The 21440-nt window shown below is 37.2% G+C and overlaps 2 protein-coding genes across 6 annotated transcripts; one reads left to right on the top strand and one right to left on the bottom strand.

The window, feature by feature from the left end:
- Positions 1-319: 319 nt before the first annotated feature.
- On the bottom strand, positions 320-3851 carry fam168b (family with sequence similarity 168 member B). 3 transcript variants are annotated; one of them, XM_055182677.2, is made up of 7 exons: positions 3695-3851; positions 2750-2838; positions 2494-2577; positions 2249-2391; positions 1994-2174; positions 1716-1841; positions 320-1456 (listed from the first exon to the last, which is right to left on the bottom strand). In XM_055182677.2, the coding sequence occupies exons 2-6, from the start codon at positions 2817-2819 to the stop codon at positions 1732-1734; spliced, it is 588 nt and encodes a 195-aa protein (XP_055038652.1). In that variant the 5' UTR covers positions 2820-2838; positions 3695-3851; the 3' UTR covers positions 320-1456; positions 1716-1731. The 3 variants fall into 3 exon arrangements, with proteins under 3 accessions (XP_055038652.1, XP_055038651.1, XP_055038653.1); XM_055182676.2 differs by having other exon boundaries at positions 320-1459; positions 1718-1841; XM_055182678.2 differs by having other exon boundaries at positions 320-1459; positions 1718-1841; positions 1994-2171.
- Positions 3852-5059: 1208 nt separating this feature from the next.
- On the top strand, positions 5060-18282 carry abcd3a (ATP-binding cassette, sub-family D (ALD), member 3a). 3 transcript variants are annotated; one of them, XM_073863601.1, is made up of 23 exons: positions 5060-5250; positions 6083-6116; positions 6369-6467; positions 6658-6746; positions 7277-7346; positions 8713-8810; positions 9371-9494; positions 9578-9634; positions 9713-9855; positions 9953-10022; positions 10116-10185; positions 11171-11268; positions 11370-11461; positions 11892-11983; positions 12591-12659; positions 13600-13661; positions 13862-13939; positions 14067-14132; positions 14224-14313; positions 14419-14538; positions 16240-16344; positions 16968-17024; positions 17541-18282. In XM_073863601.1, exons 1-23 carry the CDS (start codon positions 5141-5143, stop codon positions 17616-17618), a joined length of 1971 nt encoding a protein of 656 aa, XP_073719702.1. In that variant the 5' UTR covers positions 5060-5140; the 3' UTR covers positions 17619-18282. The 3 variants fall into 3 exon arrangements, with proteins under 3 accessions (XP_073719702.1, XP_073719700.1, XP_073719701.1); XM_073863599.1 differs by having other exon boundaries at positions 6366-6467; XM_073863600.1 differs by lacking the exon at positions 7277-7346 and adding an exon at positions 6876-6945 and having other exon boundaries at positions 6366-6467.
- The last annotated feature ends 3158 nt before the right edge of the window (positions 18283-21440 follow it).

The raw sequence follows: 21440 nt of genomic DNA, 5'->3' as shown, positions 1-21440 counted from the left end.
TGAGCGAAATCTAAATCATTTTATTAATATTGGCAAATAGACTTGATTAAATAAGTTATTATATTATTAATATTAAAATACAAATACTAAATCGTACATTTATGATGCTGATAAAAATGTCGAGTATATTTTTGCATATTCCAGGAAAAGAGGCTGCTTTGAATGGATGCTTGAAATTTGTTTTTTTTTTCAACACAATTCCCATAGTTACATTCCCATTCTATGAGTTTACTATTATTAAAAAAAATAACAATGAGTTAGTGAACTCTGAACTTTTTGCACTCTCCAAGTTTCACAAAAAAAAAAAAAACAGAGAACCCCCAGTTTATTATTGTATTTATTTTTTGGTCTTTCTCGAAAATACAAAACAAAAACACATAAAACATTACAAAACATTCTTTAACCGAAGTGACAAAGGCCAATGCATAAAATAAAAAGACAATGAAATTCAGTCAGTCACGGTGTAATCTTGAGGTAACAAGCAATGTAGAGATTTGGGTTCATAATAACTAAACAACTCAAATTCACCTTCTCAAAGGTTACCAGTAGTGTTATCGAATAAACTTAATCGAGTTCTCTTTTTAATTAACCAAACACATAAGCAATTCACCATTTCAAATTTAGCAATGATTCCATTGTCAATCTTTCGGTCAGGCTTTTAAAATATTAAGAAAACCAAACCAGAGGCACACAAATGAATAAAGCATGCTCTCAGCACCAATACAGCTCAACCAACCAATTTATGTACACACACAGGCAAGTAGTGCAACGATTAACTGCAGCGAGAGCATGTCGAATGATAAAACCAATCAAATAAAAACAGCCATTGGAAGCAGAGGCACAAACTCTTAAAAGCCCCATTCCCATGAGCAACAAACAGTGTCACCCAGGGAGGTCAAACCATGCCTGTAACTGCAGATACCCAAATTAAAACCAGGAAAAATAAACGAGAAGAAACTTTTAAATGCTAACGTTATTAATATTTTGTATGAAATAACAATTAAGACATTGCATTTAATATACAATTGTTTTCCCCAATCCCTTTTGCTGATGATTCTGCATCTGTCAAAGCTTGTAGAATTAGCTAGCGCTTTTGTTTATTGTTCGTTTCTTTTAAATATATACTGTACATGCATTCAATAAGTAAAAACTAATTCCAACTCCCTTCCAGTTTCACCAATTAAAGAGTTAGCTAAAAACTGCAAGACAGTCCACACAACAAAAATGAAGAGCTTGTCTGGTCTTCGGCCGTGAGATATGTCGTAGAATGAGTGACGAATGCGAAGTAACGGAGCTGGATTGGGGTGGTTTTCTTTCCCGTTCCAACGTTTCCTTTCGTCTGCCAGCTGGAGTCGGATTCACATTATGTTTGGAAGGAAGAGCAACAGTGCTGATAACAGTGTCAGCTCCGATTTTAAAAATACTGGACAGTGTGAATGCATATCTACCATCTTTTGACCTGAAGACATGAGAGAAAATTATTTCACGTTAGGATAAAATAAATATTTTGTTTTTCTCAGTCTATTATTTACAATGGACGTAGTTGACTCATTTGGTGGAGCGTTTTGTTAATAACGCATAAAATGGAAAGTTCGAACCCTGATAACACACATACGCTTATAAAATGGATTTTAATGGAATACAAATTTATAATTTATCTATACTGTCCAAATACTTTTTGGGGCCAGTGTAGAAAACCCAATGACTTTGCACTTACAGTTTCTGTCGTGTTCACCACTGCGGGGGCACGTAACTGTAGGTGGGTGTGGCAGGTGTGCGGTATGTAGGCATTGATGGGTGGGGCGCGACTGGGGTCGGGGAGTGAGTAGTTAATAACGTTCCTGTAGAGAAAACCCCACAAAAACATGTCTCATCTGCTTTTTTACATCAATAAGGCATTTTAATAATAAGTAATGAATTTTACTGTCCTTGAGGTTTGACATTTTTGTATCCAACAGAATTAGTTTTCATTTACAACCACATGATGACTCACCAGCTGACATTGCCATGGTGGTGCCTCCAACCATTCCCATGGCGACTCCATTAGGGCGGGGAGGAGGAATGGGAGGAGCATACATGGCTGCCGGCATGCCATTGGGCTGGACCACTGTCGTGTGATGAATGACATGGGGCGGGGCGGCGTAAAGGGGCTGTGTGTAGTAAGTGCCTTGCTGCTGTGAAAAGAACAACGTTTTATAACTTCGTAGCAGACAAACATTACTACTTGGGCTCAATTTGATGACCTTACCTGTGCATAGGGGTTCTGTTGGGGGTAGGGACTTCTCACCGGGTAGACAGCAGCAGGGTAGGGGTTGGGTGATGTGGAATAGGGGGGTACAGCACCAGTTGTTGGGGAGCAGGACATTTTAAAAGGGGTCCCGGGAGCATAACCTGTAGGGATAAAAAAGACATTGTTTGTTTGGCTTGAAGACAAGAAAAGACAGAACCACAGACACAAAATAAAGTAAAATTGAGAGTTTGGTTCTCCCATACCTGTGGGAAAGGCTGGGTTAGCACCAGGGTACATACTGGGAGAGTATGCTGGAGCTGCCGCCGCATAGCCGACAGGGAACCCTGCTGCAGGGATAGAAGGGGAACAACAAAAAATGAATTGAGGAACAACAAAAATCACAGCAATGAACAAAAACTATGACAATACTTCAAATGTAATGAAATTTAATCATAGGCGTCAAGGGTTAACACTTCCTATCATTAGCATGGCAATGAAACGGAGCTGTTCTCTGATTACCTGGGTATCCTATTCCTTTATGGTTGGCATAAGGAACCCCTGATGATGCAGGGTTATAAACAGGATTCATAATGTCGATCTTGCAGCACCTTTAGGAAGGAAAGCATTAAGATAGATTAGAGTATTACAGTAAGTAGACATACTGTTTACTTCAAACCATCTATTACTAACTACTATATAGTTTATGTGAAGTCTCTGTGAAGTGGTTATCTCTGTAAATCTTAAACAAAACATTGGTATAACAATCCTTAAAATGCTATATTGGTTACATGTTATCTGTCATGTGTAACTTGTACGTGCATCTGGGGAATGACAAACTTAAAAACCACCATTTACTACACCTGTCAATCATATTTGATGTCTGCCAGTCATTTTATAAAAGATTTCTAATGCATTACATGAATTCAGTAGCATTACTGAACAGTGTTTTTAAACATTCTAAAAATAATAAACAAGATAATTATAAATAAATAAATACGCGTTTCTGCTCGAGTACATCTGAGTTAGGAGATGTAAAATATACAGGTGATGCATCGATGAATATGCAATGCAACTAAAAACATTTTCTGTACGTAAAACGTATGCAATGCTTTGACCTCTGAAACATAAGCATGGCTTTTAGCATGAAGTCTCGATTGTAAACTGACTCTACGGGTTCACCAATTAATATTTTACATGCATGTATAAAAGGAGACATTTTAGCAACAGGACAGCAGGCGATCACGTTTTGATGCACAAACACACGAATGTTATAAACGTGACATTGGGCACGAAGGATGCGGCGCTATGTTACAGGCCGAGAGCAGCATCTCGCATCCCCACTTTATCCCGATTCACTGCATGTCCCACTCCTCCATCCATCTCCTATCTTTCCATAAAAACCTTCACATCGGGTGGTCAGATAAAACAGCGCATCAAAATCGTGCGGTGACTACGGGTACATACGATCACTTGTGTTTTTTTTGCGGACTGCGTCTCTTCTGTGCGGCTGAATTAATCCAGAATATTGCTGTTGTCTGATGATGATGTCTCGCGCTTTTGCGTCTGCTCGGCTGCGGACGCTACGCACGTAGAGTCACGGCAGCGCCGTGCGTCACTTCCGCCTCTGACAAGAAACGGATGCGCGTGTTTATACTGGACGACAGTGGGCGCTCGTCGAAGTTTGCCATTTAAAGTTTTTGTCTTTTATAATGCATTATTTTTTCACTTTATTCAAGCAAATTTAAACGTATATATAGAATAGAATAGAATAGAATAGAATAGAATAGAATAGAATAGAATAGAATAGAATTATTTATTTGTATTTTATTCATTTCTTTTACTAATTTCTATTCCACTATGCAGTCCCCTATTCAATTAGTATTATTAATTTTCAGTGTTATCATTACAACAAGTTAACAAGTAAAAATAAAAATATAGCACATATAAAAATGTTAATGTTTACTGCAATTTTATTGGGAAATAACAACAACAGAAAACACCCTGCAGCATTCTGCGCTCTAGAAATTTAAAGCCTGTTGGTAAAAGTATTTTAATATCATGTTATAAATTCCCTCTGGGAAATTTCATATAAATAAAGCTAAGGTGATTTCTTTTTATCCTTCCGTTAGGCTGTACAGATGTAAAATATGTTTATAACTTACTCGATTGACAGAAATTTATAAAAACAGTGAAAGGGTTTAATTAGTAGAATATAAAACTTTATTTTGTATGATTCAATGTAAGATTTAAATGGTCTTGAATGCCGAATTAGTAAACTCTGTTATATCAGTGTTTCTCAACCAGGGGTCACTAGGGGGCCTTAAAAAACTACCAAGGGGGCTCAATTTAATTTAAAAATATTTAAAGTTATTAGAGTGTTTGGTTATTTAAAAAATACATTTTGGTATAGTTTACATATCATTTACATATATGTAGTAATTGTAAATGGGAGACCCTTAAATATTGTTGAACAATGTTTATGTATGTTTTTATATAAAGTTAAATAAAGTGTATCTAGTAGTTTATGAATATCATTAGCACTCATTATTTCTGATAGATATTAAATGCTTGAGTTGGATTTTAAAAACGTGTATGTTGGTGTGCACAATGTAAAGGGTTAATAAAGCCTGAACAGGTTCACGAGGATGGTGCGATGATGAGATCATAGGTGTTTTCGACTTAACGCTGCGCAGACGGTAAATATATGACGTCAAAGTACCGCGAGAGGGATTCAAGCGCTATGTTCCTGAATCTCTCTCGCGGTATTTTGACGCTAAATCTGCGCAGCGCTGCATGATGTCGAATCCAAGTCATGAGTACGGTAGCCGGTAGAAGGCTTTCCTCGCTCTTTCTCTTCCGGGCATCTATGCGCTGCTCACGCTACGGGCCGTCCATCGTACAGTAGGAAACATGGCGGCCGTCAGTAAGTACTTGACAGCGAAGAACTCCGCTGTAGCTGGCGGTGTCCTACTCGTTTTATACCTCCTAAAACAAAGACGAAAGACCGCCAGGTTGAACAGGTACGTGAACGCGCAGCCGTAGTTGATTTCATGCATGAGATCTAATCAAGACTCTGTTCTGTGTCACATTGACCCTAGTATAAGTTTTAGCAGAATAATTCAACATTATGGCTGTGTCTCAAATCCTTGTGAGCTGTCTACCTTGACAGCATAACTTGAGGGAGTTAAAATCCAAAACATTAGCTTCCGACGCTGCAGTGATGCTCAAAGTTAAATTCAAATGGTGCCCCTGTATTGCTGTCTATGTAGATACCTTACTATGATTTGGAACACATCATGTATTACAATCTTTAGAGTAAATACTGTAAATAGTACAGTAAAAAGTGCATATTTTTGAAAGAAATCATGGATGAATGTCAGTTTGCAAAGCTTATTGCTGTCTCACAGTTAAACAAAAGACTCATTCATAAAGGATAAATGTTGGGTGGGCAAATGTAACAGAGCCTACAGTACTTTAAACTGATCTGAATTCAGATTAAAATCAATCATGCTTGCACCTTGTACTCTCTACGTCAAGCGTAAGTAAGGCTAAAAAATGCTGCGATATTTATGATGGCACAATATTTATGATGGCGCAATATTTATCAAATATTGTCCTTATGAGTGTTTATGTTTCTGTATTGATAGAGCAATGCAAATGTCATGGGTTTGAGCCCAGGTAACACACATGATGACAAAACAAAATGTGTAGTATATGCACTTTAAGTAACTTTCGAATAAAGTATCTGTCGTGCATGAATGAAGACATCATTTAATATATTATATTAAATGTTAATATTACTGGACATAATCAGCTGCCATTGTTTATTCATATTTTTTTAATCCACAATAGGAAAGGGGGATCTTCAGAGAATCTAAACGGCGAGGTAAGACGAACGTGATCTTTTTTATTCATTGATATGTATTTGACACAGCATCAATTTATTTCTTAAGATTTTTATGAAAGCCAGCATGAGATTTTTCGCATGTGGCACAGCAATAGAGAAAATAAGAAATTATGTCTGTATTGACTGTTACAATAAACAGTTCATATGGATAGTGAGTTGAATGCATGAAAATGGCAGTATTAAAAATAATTTTAAACGATTTTAACACTTGTACTATTTTAAAACAAGCAGAAAGATGCCAAGAAAGAGAGAGCAGCTGTGGACAAGCTTTTCTTCATCCGGATCTGTCGAATTATCAAGATCATGGTGCCGAGACTCTTCTCTAAGGAGGTGAGAACTCTAAACTGTCTTTCAAATGCCACATGAAACGGCTTGTGAGTCCAGTTTGTTTTCTTTTTATGACAAATTTCCTGTTGGGAGACATTTTTGGGATTCTCATCCCCTCAGGGCTAGTAGCCCTGGATAAGAAGCCACAACACCTGATTTTTGTTTATTGATTTGTATTTTTTGTATGCCACAGACATGGTACCTGCTTTTGATCGCTGTGATGCTTGTGACCAGGACTTACTGCGACGTCTGGATGATTCAAAACGGAACTATGATCGAAAGGTTCGGATTGAGGCACCAAATCTTGCATTTCTAATTTTGCATAATATGCCAACTTTGTACAAAAATTCCCGGCAGCAAGTTTAATAATTATCGAATGTGCTTTCACTGTGTCTTTTAAATCTTCGACAGTGGAATCATTAGCAGAGATATCAAACTATTCAAGAGGCACTTTTATTCCTACTTGACTGTCATACCTGGGGTAATTTATCTTTAAGTGTTGTGAAACTATGCATTCACTGATAACACTCCAGTCTTAGTGATGCCGTACGCATCATAACCTACGTGTTGTCAATCAAACTTGACAATCCATTGTGTTTACCTCTCAGATCTCCTCTGGTCCGTTATTTAAATTCACATTTGTGTTTTGTAACTGTATAGCCGTGAATGTGTGCTTTCTTTGTTGACGTTAGATTTGCATACTTGTTTATCATGCAAATGAAGAACGTGACGGCAGGACATGCGTTGATTCACTTCTGTATGAATTGTATGACCACATTTGCCTGTGTTTGTGTGCATGTTGTGGTTTGCAGTGCAATTATCGGTCGATCCACAAAAGGTTTCAAGAAGTACTTGCTCAACTTTATCACAGCCATGCCAATTGTAAGTTTCCGCTTTTTATTTAAGCAACGTCATAGATAGTTTTGAAACATCAGATTCTTGTCTTCTTGTATGTATCTGTAGTATTTGTTGATAGTCAGAGGGGTTCTGAGAATACTAATTTATTTATCTAACCCCAAAACTGCTTTCTGACCAATCATATTAAGCCTGCTAACATCAGCATTTACATCATAACATTTCTGTGTAATGAAAACAGCATTAAGGCTAAATTGCATTGGTTTAAATAAAAATGTAAGTGATTTAAAGGGATAGTTCACCGAAAAATGAACATTCTGTCATCATTTACTCACCCTCATGTTGTTCCAAACTTGTATAATTTAATTGAAAGGGACATTCCACTTTTTTTGAAAATATGCTCATTTTCCAGCTCCCCTAGAGTTAAACATTTGATTTTTACTGTTTTGAAATCTATTCAGCTGATCTCTGGGTCTGGCGCTAACACTTTTAGCAAGCTTAGCACAATCCATTGAATCTGATTAGACCATTAGCATCGCGGTAAAAAATGAACAAAGAGTTTTGATATTTTTCCTATTTAAAACTTGACTCTTCTGTAGTTACATCATGTAAAGACCGACAGAAAACCAAAAGTTGGATTTTTCTAGGCAGATATGCCTAGGAACTATACTCTCAAACTGGTGTAATAATCAAGGACTTTGCTGCTGTAACATGGCTGCAGGAGGCGTAGTGATATTACGCACTGCCTGAAAATAGTTCCCTGCTATTGAAAGTAACCAAGGGGACTATTTTCGGGCAGTGTGTAATATCACTACGCCTGCTGCAGCCATGTTACAGCAGCAAAGTCCTTAATTATTACGCCAGAATGAGAGTATAGTTCCTAGCCATATCTGCCTAGAAAATCGCAACTTTTAATTTTCTGTCGGTCTTAGTACACGATGTAACTACAGAAGAGTTAAGTTTTAAAAATATAAAAACTCTTTATTTGTTTTTTAGCATGATGCTAAAGGTCTAATCAGATTCAATGGATTGTGCTAAGCTATGCTAAAAGTGCTAGCACCAGACCCGGAAATCAGCTGAATGGATTCCAAAACGGTAAGATTCAAATGTTTGGCTCTAGGGGAGCTGGAAAATGAGCATATTTTCAAAAAAAAGTGAAATGTCCCTTTAATAAACAGATCTGGGGCACCATTGACTCCCACTGTAGGACTAATACTATGAAACTAAATGGTGCCCCAGATATGTTTGGTTTTGACTTTATTTGCGTTCAGCAGAACAAAGAAATTTGTACAGGTTTGGAACAATCAAGCATCATTCTTTTTTTCATGAACTATCCCGTTAAGATTTTTTAAAATCTTAATATTAAATTGTATACTCAATCTCAATATTTCAGATCGCTCTGGTAAACAACTTCCTAAAGTTGGGCCTGAATGAACTGAAGCTGTGTTTTCGTGTGAGACTAACCAAGCATCTTTACGACGAGTACCTCAAGTAAGACCACTCACCTTCTGTAACCTTCTTTTAAAGGGACATTCGATTTTTTGAAAATATGCTCATTTTCCAGCTCCCCTAGAGTTAAACATTTGATTTTCACCATTTTGGAATCCATTCATTAGTTGATCTCCGGGTCTGGCGGTACCACTTTTAGCATAGCTTAGCATAATCCATTGAATCTGATTAGACCATTAGCATAGCGCAAAAAAAACCAAAGAGTTTTGATATTTTTTATTTTTATATTGAACTTTAAATTTTCCGTCAGTCTTAGTACACAATGTAACAACAGAAGTGTCAAGTTTTAAATAGGAAAAATATCAAAACTCTTTTTTAAGTGCGATGCTAATGACCTAATCAGATTGAATGGATTATGCTAAGCTATGCTAAAAGTTGTACAGCCAGACCCGGAGATCAGCCGAATAGATTCCAAAACAGTAAAAATCAAATATTTAACACTAGAAGAGCTGGAAAATTAGCATATTTTCAAAAAAAGTGGAATGTCCCTTTAACTGACAAGAGATGTGCTGCAGGCCAAATCTCATTGTGTTTGGCTTTAGGGGATATACGTACTACAAAATGGGAAACTTGGATAACCGCATTGCAAACGCAGATCAGCTGCTGACACAGGATGTGGAAAGGTTCTGTAACAGCGTAGTGGATCTTTACTCCAATCTCAGCAAGGTAAACTACATTTTACTTTCACCATCACATGAGATATTTGCTTTAGTTTCAAAGCATCATAATGTCTTTTTAGTTCTTTCAAGCCCTTGTTGGATATCGGCTTGTACATTTTCAAGCTGACAACAGCAATCGGAGCTCAGGTGAGACATATATTTTTAACAACTTCCATGCATTAATGCTGTTGGATAGTTTGAGGACATTTTGGCATCCTTGCGCAGGGTCCTGCAACAATGATGACCTACCTGCTCATCTCCGGCCTTTTCCTGACACGTCTGAGACGGCCAATCGGTAAGATGACGGTAACGGAACAGAAGTACGAGGGAGAATATCGTTACGTCAACTCTCGCCTTATAACAAACAGGTGAACAGTCTTAACTGTATATCTACCACTGTTCTTACTAAAAATACATTTCCTGTGCTTATTAGATGTAAAAATGTCCTTTTTTGTTTTATTTCAGTGAAGAGATTGCCTTTTACAATGGAAACGTCAGGGAAAAGCAAACAATTCACTCAACCTTCAAGAAGTTGGTGCGTTCATGTATAAACTGCCTGCTGTTGTTTTTTATTTGCATTGCACTTATGCCATTACACTTGACATTAAGGTTGTGAGTGTCTTTGCAGGTCGATCACCTGCACAGTTTCATCTTTTTCCGTTTCTCAATGGGTATGGTGGACAGCATCATTGCCAAGTGTAAGAAGAAAATATAAATACCTGACAAATTGTAACTAAATTCAACCTAATATTAAGGTCTTCCTTAAGAACGATTAGCCGCAGGGTTCCCACGGGTCCTTAAAATCCTCGAAAGTTTGTGAATCTGGGGGGAAAATTCAAGGCCCTGGGAAGTTTTTGAAAATATACATACATAGATACAGGTCATTGAAAGTGCTTGAATCTATTTTATGCAAGAAGTTTTCTGAAAAAAAAAAAATATTATTCCCTGGGTAGTGTAGGATAATATCATAAAAATTCTAGACTTTTTAAGCACACGTGCTAAACTGTTCGCTTTAAATGCTTATATCTTCTGTATGTGAATGTTGATTCATACCAAAATGCTTTTTTGCATAGTTGTGTTTGACACATGAAAACGTCTCGGGTTACGTATGTAACTGTTGTTCCCTGAGAAGGGAACGAGACGCTGCGTCTCCCTTGCCATACTTCCTGCGTCCCTGTAACGCCGTCTTTGGCAATATTTCAGATAGCGATATACTTCCTGGCTCCCGCGTCACCCTGTCTTTGTCGTTAAGCCTCACCATTGGTTGAATTTAAAATACACATTCAGACGCACTTATCCTCCAAAGTGTCACCGCAGTGATGCAGCGCAAGTTCCCTCGAAAGGGAACTGTAACAATGAATCTTAAAAGGTAACACAATGTAACCTTGCTCTCACTTGAAATGTGTCCCCACATTTAGTCCTTGAATTTGAGAGTATTGGACCTGAAAAGTCCTTGAAAGGTCCTTGAATTTGAAGTTAACTAAGGTGTGGGAACCCTGTAGCCGACTAGTCAGTTAAACAATTTGTGACCTTGCCTACATGTAACAAGAAAATTCAGTGAAAACGTTGATATGTTTAAAAATAACATTAAATCTTAACCTGGATTTCACATAGGGGGTCACATCTGTAATTTGCACATAAATAGAATTTTATAGCTTAATATATTTTTTCTCTTTGTTTTAGATTTTGCGACTGTTGTTGGATATTTGGTTGTGAGTCGCCCTTTCCTCAATTTGTCTCACCCTCGACACTTAAACAGCTCTCACGCTGAACTGCTAGAGGTATAACTTACATCTAGACATTACTTTTTTAATAGTTTATGGCTACGTATTGTATTGAAAGTATTGATGTCATAAATGTAATAATGTGTATTATTCTGTAGGACTACTACCAGAGTGGTCGCATGCTGCTGCGCATGTCGCAGGCGTTGGGTAGAATCGTCCTCGCAGGCAGAGAAATGACGCGCCTTTCAGGGTAACACACTGACTGCACTTATCCCTTAATACACTGCATCTCATAAAGTTGGTTACTTTGTTGTATGAATATGGATTTGCCTTAACCTCCTAAGACTTGAAATGTTTTTGATGTTTGCACCATAATACTTAACTGGAACCATTTTGTACACAAACATGGATAAATACACTGCTTCATGTTCTTAGAAAACAATTTGGTTATAATATTTATTGGTTCTTCCTAACCCCAAAATTGCTGGTAGAAATCTGAAAAAAGACAAACCAAAACCCGGGTCTTAGGAGGTTAATGGTGATGGAATAGGACAAACCATGAGGATTTGATACTGTGGCATTTTATGTATTTTTGTGATTTTGAGTTGTGATGTATACGTAATATCATGTTTTCATTGTAAAAAAATTTGTAAGAGATTACGGTCTGACTTCTTCCTTAGGTTCACTGCTCGTATCACTGAGCTTATGAGGGTCCTGAAAGAGCTGAATTCTGGGAAGTATGAGCGCACCATGGTGTCCCAGACAGAGAAAGGTGAGTTTCGAAGACTCATATAAAGACACATATTATGGCCATTTTTACAAGATGTAATAATATAAGTCACAGGTGTACCTAAAATGTGTGTTTGGAGTTTTAGCTCAAAATACACCAGAACATTTATTATCAATACGTCCAAAATGCACCTATTTGGAGCACTGTTTTTATGTTTGTACATTTAAATGCAAACGAGCTACAGGTCCTTACTCCCTTACACAACAGACAGTGAGCGCTTTTGGTTAAAAATAGATCTGATTCCTGTGTATACAGTCTGATACAATAGTATCTTTAGCCGTATTATCGCTACGATGTGCTAACACGTTTAGAAAAGCTTTTGGGTAAATTAACCATACAGTCAGTGGTCGTGGGCGGGGCTTTGTTTGTGTGATGTCACATTAACAAGAGAATCAAAACAGCATGTCTAATGTGACTGCTTTTGGTTTAATGGGGATAAAAAAAAAAGAATTGTAGGGTTGTTGTGTTCACACACTGCCGACACACATTTATGTCCAAACTTCTTGTAAAAGTGGATTTTACATAATGTGTGCCGTTCAGAGAGGTTTAAAGTTGACATTTTTTTAACGGGTTATGTTTTCATTACCAGACATTACAGAAAAGCTCACATTGGTCCCTGGTAGTGGAAGAATTATTAATATGGACAACATCATCAAGTGAGAGCAGTGCTTTAATATATGTATATATGTTAAAGGATTAGTCCATTTTCTTCAAAAGCATCCAAAATGTTTATGTCTTTCTTTGTTCAGTCGAGAAGAAACTATGTTTTAAGAGGAAAACATTCCAGGATTTTTCTCATTTTAATGGACTTTAATGGACCCCAGCGCTTAACAGTTTTGATGCAGTTTAAAATTGCAGTTTCAAAGGGCTCTAGACGATCTCAAACGAGGCATAAGGGTTTTATCTAGCGAAACAATTATCATTATTGGCAAGTCAAAATTTAAAATATGCGCTTTTAAACCACAACTTCTCGTCTTCCTCTGGTCCTGTGACGCGCCAGCGCGACCTCACGTAATTCGTCATCACGTCAAGGGGTCACGGTTAACATATGCGAAACTAGGCCCCAGTGTTTAAAAGTGTGGAAAAAGAGGACCGTTCTGATGTTGTTGTATGTGGAATGATACTAATTATTGTCAGTTTATTGTTTAAAATGGTTCGCAAGTGTGCGTTTCATAGATGTAACACGTGACCTTTCCATGTCACTCATTAAACAATTACGTGAGGTCGCGCTGGCACGTCACAGGACCGGATGTAGATGAGAAGTTGTGGTTTAAAAGTGCATATTTTGTATTTTTCTTGCCAAAAATGACAATCATTTCGCTAGATAACACCCTTATACCTCGTTTGAGATCGTTTAGAGTCCTTTGAAGCTGCAATTTTAAAATTAATAAGTATTGGGGTCCATTAAAGTCCATCAAAATGAGAAAAATCCTGGAATGTTTTCCTCAAAAAAAACATAATTTTTTCTCGACTGAACAAAGAAAGACATCAACATTTTGGATGACATGGTAGTATATTATCTGGATTTTTTTAAGACAATGGACTAATCCTTTAATATTATATTTTTAGTACTTATCTATAGATTTTGTTCATCAAGTTTGAACACACACCTCTGGCAACACCTAATGGAGATATCTTGATCAGAGACCTGAGTTTTGAGGTGCGTTTAGGTTATTTTTGCAAATCTTTTGAATATGTTATAAGGCATTAAACACTATCCCTTTCAGTTGAATCTGGTATAATTATATCTATGTAAAGGATAAGATTTCGTGCCGCTAACTACATTTTGCATATGCTACCGAATTATGTTTGTACTCAGTTAAGTTGTGTGCTCACCCGATCGTGTTCTTCATACTGTAGGTAAAATCCGGTGCCAATGTTTTGGTGTGTGGTCCCAATGGATGTGGAAAGAGTTCACTTTTCCGGGTCCTTGGGGAGGTATGTGCTTGCAATAACATACTGCACGTTCTCCAAGCTTTTTCTTTTAGCTGCATTAAATAGCGTGAATAATATTCATGCTGCTATGTGTTACATATATAAATGTGCTTCATTTGCCTATTTTTAGTTGTGGCCTTTGTTTGGTGGAAGTTTGACAAAACCAGAAAGAGGAAAGCTCTTCTATGTCCCTCAGGTGAAACAATAAACAAATATCTGCAGAAAAATCCCTCCTTACGTACAACCCACAAAAGCTGAACAACTTCTCTTATTTCGTTTCCATTCAGAGGCCTTACATGACTCTTGGCTCACTGAGGGATCAGGTGATCTACCCAGACACCCATGAGGACCAGAAGAAAAAGGGAATTTCTGACCAGGTGCTAAAACAGAAATTTTGGGATCTAAAATGTTAGCCAATATCTTGCGAGTATCAGACACATTCTTATTTAGCTATTGAACATCTCAACTGTTCTGCCGAACAGGTGCTGAAGGAATATCTGGATAATGTCCAGTTAGGACACATACTGGGGCGAGAGGGATCCTGGGACATTATTCAGGACTGGATGGATGTTCTCAGTGGAGGAGAAAAGCAAAGAATGGCGGTAAACAGAAACATTTTAAATCCATTTTACAGGAATTTACAATAACGTGATATTGGTTAGCAAGTATCCATTTAATTCTGTTTCTAACTAATTATAATAAACACACAAAGGTTTTGTACTTGTGGGGAATTCTTAAAGCGTTATTTCCCCCAAATATTAAAATTCTATTAAATGACTCAACCTTGTGATGTCCCAGATGTATATGACTTCCTTAATTCAGCTCAACACAAACAATTAATTTTAAAAATGCATATCTAGGAGTCAACATGGGGAAGCTCCAAAAAGTTTTGTGACTCCAGTGGGTTAATATACTGTATGTGTCTTCTAAAGCAAACATTATGTTTGTTAGAGAAAACTATAAATATTTCAAGCTTATTTAATGATGGATACATCACGTATTAATGGAAACATACAGAACAGCACAGTAAATTGAAAGAGGTATAATAATCTCATTGGTTCTGCGTATCTTATGACGAAACAGACACATAAAGTGCCGCAGGGATGACATATTTTTGTAGGCCAACCTGGAAGTTAGCGGGCCAAAAAGCCTATTTTTCCCATAGGCTTTTGGATTAATGCAAAAATAAGCTCTGTGTTTAACAAAGTTTGAAACTTACATGTTTTGTCCAACAAGATATTCTTCACAGATGAACACAACTTTTATAAATTTTGAAGTCTAAATGCGTTGACTAGAAATTAAAGTTAATCTTAGACTGGAAGCAAACTATGCCACGGTCTAGGGTTGCATACCGATTAATCGCAACTAATCGTTTGCAGAATAAAAGATTTTGTTTACATCATATATGTGTGTGTACTGTGTATAATAATTGTGTGTGTTTGTGTGTACATAATTATTATACACAGTACACACACACATGATATGATGTAAACTAAATCTATTATTCTGCAAACGTTTAGTCACGATTAATCGTTATGCAGCAATCAACGTCATTACCATCAAGCTTCTGACAATTCTTACTAACGTTATTTATCACATTTTAAAACATGTTCCTTGATAAGGAAATACTCTGTGGATGAATGTTTGTTGGGAAATGTCCCCAAAAAAGTCCCATGTAGCAACTTGTTGTCAACCGTCCTTTTAAAGACACTTTAAAGCTTTAAAAAGTCACAAGTGGGGGATCACTGGTGTGTTTAATGTCGTAGAATAAAACGTAAAACATCTTGGGATTATATTAAAGGCAGAGTGTATGATTTTTAAAAAACATTTTGGAAAAGGGAGTCGTGCCGAGTACCAAAACACACTTCAATCAACAGTAAGGGGGAATGTCTACCACCCAACATTGTTTCCTGGGTTGCTTATGTGTGGGCCGGTCTATCAAAAGACGGTCCAGATTCTATTAGGGTAGGGATGTGTTTAAGTGATTTAAAATGTCAGCATTGGCTTTTAGAGATCATGAACCTGCCCTTGAACAAGATCTTATTTAAGGAGGTTAACTAAAAACTTTTTTGAAAAACTAACCAGAAGTGCTAAAATAGTAAATCACTTTGCAGGAGGTTTTTCCTACAAAAATACGTCATCCTTGCGGCACTCAATGGCATTTTTTTTAACAAACCGATCTGTGTTTTGCTATGCATACCAAGCCTATGGATTGCTAAATAATAAAAACATTTTTACTGTGACAAATCAGTAATGAAGTCAACTTTGTTATATAGAAAATATCCTGTCATTGTTTTCCATAGATGGCCCGGCTTTTCTACCACAAGCCCCAGTTTGCCATCCTGGATGAGTGCACCAGTGCCGTGAGTGTCGACGTGGAGGATTACATTTACAGTCACTGCAGAAAGGTGCTCAAACATCATATTTCAACGTATACATATTATCATATCCAGTGTTGGGGGTAACGCATTACAAGTAACGCGCATTACATAATAATATTACTTTTCTGAAGTAAAGAGTAAAGTAACGCATTACTTTATAAATGTACACATTAATATTTGAGTTACTTTTGAAAAAAAGTAATGCAAGTTACTTTTAAGTTTAATTAATTCAATTTAAAAATAATGTACTGAATTAAGCGGAACATATTAACATAGAATTACGCACTCTGTGCGCCTGCGCGGGAACCGTTTGAGTCAGAAACGGAGATGGCAGGCCAGAGCTTGACATTTTTGCGATAAAAAAACACCTGCAAACCCTGAAAGAGATCAAGCTTCAGCCAAGTAAGAAAAAATAGTGCAAAAGTAACTTGAAAGTAATATAAGCATTACTTTCCATGAAAAGTAACTAAATAACGCAATTAGTTACTTTTTTTGGGAGTAACTTAAAATTGTAATGCATTACTTTTAAAAGCAACTTTCCCCAACACTGATCATATCTGCGATAAAAATTTTGCTGTTCATGATTGTTTTAGTTTCATATTTTAGCAAATAATTTTGATGCAATCCTGTCTGTGTGGAATTGCCGATAGGTTGGCATCACCCTGTTCACGGTCTCTCACAGGAAGTCCCTCTGGAAACATCATGAGGTTAGATAAGCATTGCTTCCACTTTCATATCAATGTTGAGTTGAATTAAAGGCATAATATGTAAGATTTTTGCATTAAAATATCCAAAAATTAAACTACTAGCACAGCGTTATATATATTTTCCCATGTTGATATGTGTACCTACATTATCACAAATATTTTCAACAATGTTTATAGTAGTTCTTGTAGCATCTAGCATGGCACTCTGTTGTTGCTTTTTAAGCCAAACTGTGGACTTGCATTATAACGTTACTGTTTAAACTTTATAATAAACTTTATTTCATTACATCATTCATGAACATGATTGGGTAGTCGTCGCAAATCGATTTCTATCCACAGTAAAGACTACAACTCCCATCATTCCACGCTTTTTAACAGCGTCATCAAGCTGCACCATTGCTGTTGTTTAGCGACTTCTAGTTTTAGTGGAGAATTTACATATTGTGTCTTTACCATTTAATATGTGAGTCTATGCTGCAATTTTACACTATATGTTCAATTGTGTCTTATCTACAGTACTACCTTCATATGGACGGCAGGGGAAACTATGAATTCAAACCCATCACCTCTGAAACTGTGGAGTTTGGCTCTTAGAGAGGCGCGACACCACAACACACAGCCCGAATAAAGGGTCCTAGCCATTCACCTCTTATGGAGATGCAAGTCGACCTAATCTAGGAGTTTGTTTTTAATCAATCGTAAATTTATCTTTTATTGGATAAAAATGTGTTTAAAAATTTGCTAACACTAGGTTTGTCCTCTGTGATTGTAAATAATTTGTAATTTAAGCCGGACATCCGTTAGGTATGCGTGGGGGCGTGTACCAAGAAAATAGCAAGTCTTGTGTTACCGCACTGTATTGTTTGATAAATGAAAGGATGAAGAATCTGCCTGTATATGCTTACACAAATCAATGCCACTGGACTGAGCTTAGAGATTTAAAAACATAGTAAGATTTGCCATACTTCCATACTTTAAGCTACTAAGTGACCTTAGTGCTCACCGCAGCACGGTTCGTGTTGTCTGGATGTGTGCGAGCTTTTTTGATGATGCACTTTTTTGTTCGTCCGCGAAGACCGGACGCGAGCGGTGATTGAAAATGAGGGACTCGTACGGTAAGCGTGAAGACTGTATCTCTGCAGAACTGTTGTTGTTTGTAAGAGCTTTAGAAATGTCACTGTTGTAACACTTCTTACATAATAAAAATCAAATGTCACTTTACTGTTTTCATTAAAATAAGGAGACATCATGACTAAGACTTCTGTTGGTGGCTGTTCTGTCCTTGGAGAAACGGGTTTAGATAGAGTTAGATTAAAAGAGGTTTATTTGGAGTATTTGTCAAACAGATATGCGCCTTTATAAAGTTTGGTGCCAGGGTTACTTTAAGAAATCTCCAAAAAGATTTGAAAAAGACTTTAGACACTCTGAAGTTATCTAATGTAAGTGAGAGGTCATTGAGGCACATTAGACACTTTTTTGAACTTTCATCTTCCACATGATAACTTGGTGTTCCTCATGTATCTCTACTCACCTGATCTTGACCAAAGATCAGTTATTGGTCAAAAACAAAACAGCATTTCTCCTGGTAAAAAAAGAAATAATGCCAATAAATTATGGACTGTGGCTGTGTCTCATTTATTACAAGATGTACCAAACCTGCACCCTCCCATTTCATTGGTTTAAAGGTCGCTCTCACAAATAAAGAAACAGCGAGTACCATGCTTTTATTAATACCATTGTTTTCTGGACATGTACAATGGTAAATGAATATGGTATTTATTCAGTAATGCAATATAGTGTATGCCACAGTACTTTTCTGTTTCAGTACGCCATTTATTTTGCAGTGCAAACAGACGGATGACTTGCATTTACAGTGTGTTAATGATTTATGAGAAACCCGCTGGATGGATTCCATTGTAAACTAAGTTAGGCTTAAATGTGATCCTGCTTATTAAAACTCGACTTAAGTCATTGTTTTTTGTGATTTACTGTTTTCTACATAAATCATCCTACATAATGTAAAGAACATTATAATATAATCTCTCAAAAATATCATCTTGATATCTTGATTTAAAAAATAGAAATTGATAGAAAAATGAACCACTTTTGGTGCTATATAGCACCGTTTGTTTTTAGAGTGTACTGTCCTGCAGACTTCAGTTCCAACCCAGCTCCAACACACCTGTCTGTAATTATCAAGCAACCCTGAACACCTTGATTAGCTGGTTCAGTTATGTTTGATTGGGGTTGGAGCTAAAATCTGCAGGAAGGTAGCCCTCTAGGAACAGGGTTGGGCACCCCTGGCCTAGCCCCATTCATTCCTTAGGATCCAAACAGGGATGAATTTAGAAGCCACCAAACACTCCCATGTTTTCTCTATTTAAAGACTGTTACATGAGTAGTTACAGTAAGTATGGTGGCACATAATAAAACGTGGTGATTTTTAAAGCGGATAAAAAATGTGAACTATATTGTTTGGTGGAAGAGCTCTTAGTTTGCAGAAGTTCGACCATGGCGCAGTAACATCATCACTCCTTAGTCCTGACCATAGATATGTATAATAAAGGCTGGATGTGTTGCGGCGAAGTCTCTAACGTCATCACCTGGCGGCCATCTTACCTCAGACAGCTTGCTTCGTAGCATTGTGTTTAATGGTGCAGGTACTTTAAAATGACCATAACTTGCTCAATTTTGTTTGGTTTCTTACAAACGTTATTAAAGGTGCAATTTGTTAGATATTTGCAGTAAAATCTCCAAAAATCACTAGGCCAGTGTTATATATTTTGTCCAGCTGATTACTATCAATATCTGTAATGTTTTCAACTACTTATAAATCGTGAGAAAATTTCCATTCAAAACGTATGCTGCGTCCGAAAACTCAAGGCAGTGACTCGTTGCCTCGCTGCCTCATGAGGAAATGACTTCGGAGGCATGAAGGTAGCTCAGAGAAAGACTTTTGGACACACTTCTAAGGCAGCGTGTTTGAAATTTAAACAGAGAGCGCCTTTGTGATAACTAATCACATATTTGAAAACTACAATACTAATTTATCGCTAGAAATGCAATTAAAAGGTGTAAAAAGTGAAAATATACCTTTATTTACACTAAATTGGTGGTCCAGTCGCGTCCTTGGCCGCCATTTTATTTTTTCGAACTCAACTGGACTCGACCAATCACATTCTTAATGAACGTCCACGCATAGGTATCTCAGGAGACAGGAAGTAAACCAAACATTGAATTCGGACATGCCTTGATGCCTTGCTGCCTTGGAAAGCTGCCTCAGAAGGCAGCAATTTAGAGTTTTCGGACGCAGCCATTGACACAGTGCAGTCTCCTGTCAATGACGTTAATATCCATGTGACCCTTTGTCACCGCCTTTACTGACGTAAACCACATGACAACAGTGGTCGAGTTCGAAAAAATAAAATGGCGGCCAAGGAAGCGGCTGGAGCACAAATTTAGTGAAAATAAACGTATATTTTCACTTTTTAAGCATTTTAATTGCATTTCTAGCGAGAAATTAGTATTGTAGTTTTCAAATATGTGATTAGTTATCACAAAGGCGCTCTCTGTTTATGTTTCAAACACGCTGCCTTTGAAGTGCATCGGAAAGCCTTTCTCTGAGCGGCCTTCAGGCCTCCGAGTCCGAAGTCATGTCCTCATGAGGCAGCGAGGCAACAAGTCCTCACTGCCTTGAGTTTTCGGACGCAGCCAGTGTCGTGGACAAATGCGAAACTATGCGATAGCGCCTGTCGGGCTACGCGCTTGCTTATGAACTTATGGATATCTCTGTACCGTCTGCCGCTGGTTGTGTCAGCTCCTGTAAGCGTACGGGCCAACCAAACGACCCAAGAAGAGTTTGGAACAAAACGAGGGAGGATCAATTTGTTGTTGCATTATCTGGATAGAGAGAGCTTCACGACAACATTTAACTAGACCGAGATTCTGATCCTGCTTGTGTTTTACGCGATGGGTGAGTTATAAGTAACCCTTCAAAAAACGTATGCTATTATATTGATCACAACATTAGTGTGTAGATTGTAATCAGCGTGTCTTCCCGCGGACGATATGCACATCAAAAGGTATTGTACAGCAATATAAAAATGGTCATTTTAAGACACTTCACAATAAGAATTGTACTGTCAATACATTATTTGAAAAATCATTGTAGATTGTAAGTTGAAAACTTAATTCTGAGCTGTGTTTACCATCGAATTTGGACTAATACTGTAATATCAATATGACTAACAATTTCGTTTTGAACATCACATATAAACTTACATAATGAAATAAATGATGTCATCAAACGCAACATTTACAAGACTTGATTACCTTATCCATCAACGTGATTTCTCATTCTCGTCTGATTGATGGCCATCAGCGGTTGAGTTAAAGACTACAAATCCCATAATTCCA

The sequence above is a fragment of the Misgurnus anguillicaudatus genome, chromosome 25, assembly GCF_027580225.2.
Source record: "Misgurnus anguillicaudatus chromosome 25, ASM2758022v2, whole genome shotgun sequence".
Taxonomy (NCBI): Eukaryota; Metazoa; Chordata; class Actinopteri; order Cypriniformes; family Cobitidae; genus Misgurnus; species Misgurnus anguillicaudatus.
The sequence above is the reverse complement of the archived record's forward strand: the minus strand, read 5'-3'. Positions and strand labels throughout refer to the sequence as shown.

What these genes read in the sequence shown, in the direction of transcription:
- fam168b (XM_055182677.2), bottom strand. Translation starts at nt 2,819, where the DNA reads ATGAATCCTGTTTATAACCCTGCATCATCAGGGGTTCCTTATGCCAAC. An exon ending in TAAAGGAATAGGATACCCAG is followed by an intron (nt 2,578 to 2,749) that starts GTAATCAGAGAA and finishes CTATCCCTGCAG; the next exon opens with CAGGGTTCCCTGTCGGCTAT. An exon ending in AACAGAACCCCTATGCACAG is followed by an intron (nt 2,175 to 2,248) that starts GTAAGGTCATCA and finishes TTCTTTTCACAG; the next exon opens with CAGCAAGGCACTTACTACAC.
- abcd3a (XM_073863599.1), top strand. Translation starts at nt 5,141, where the DNA reads ATGGCGGCCGTCAGTAAGTACTTGACAGCGAAGAACTCCGCTGTAGCT. An exon ending in AACGGAACTATGATCGAAAG is followed by an intron (nt 6,747 to 7,276) that starts GTTCGGATTGAG and finishes TGTGGTTTGCAG; the next exon opens with TGCAATTATCGGTCGATCCA. An exon ending in GAGAAAAGCAAAGAATGGCG is followed by an intron (nt 14,539 to 16,239) that starts GTAAACAGAAAC and finishes TGTTTTCCATAG; the next exon opens with ATGGCCCGGCTTTTCTACCA.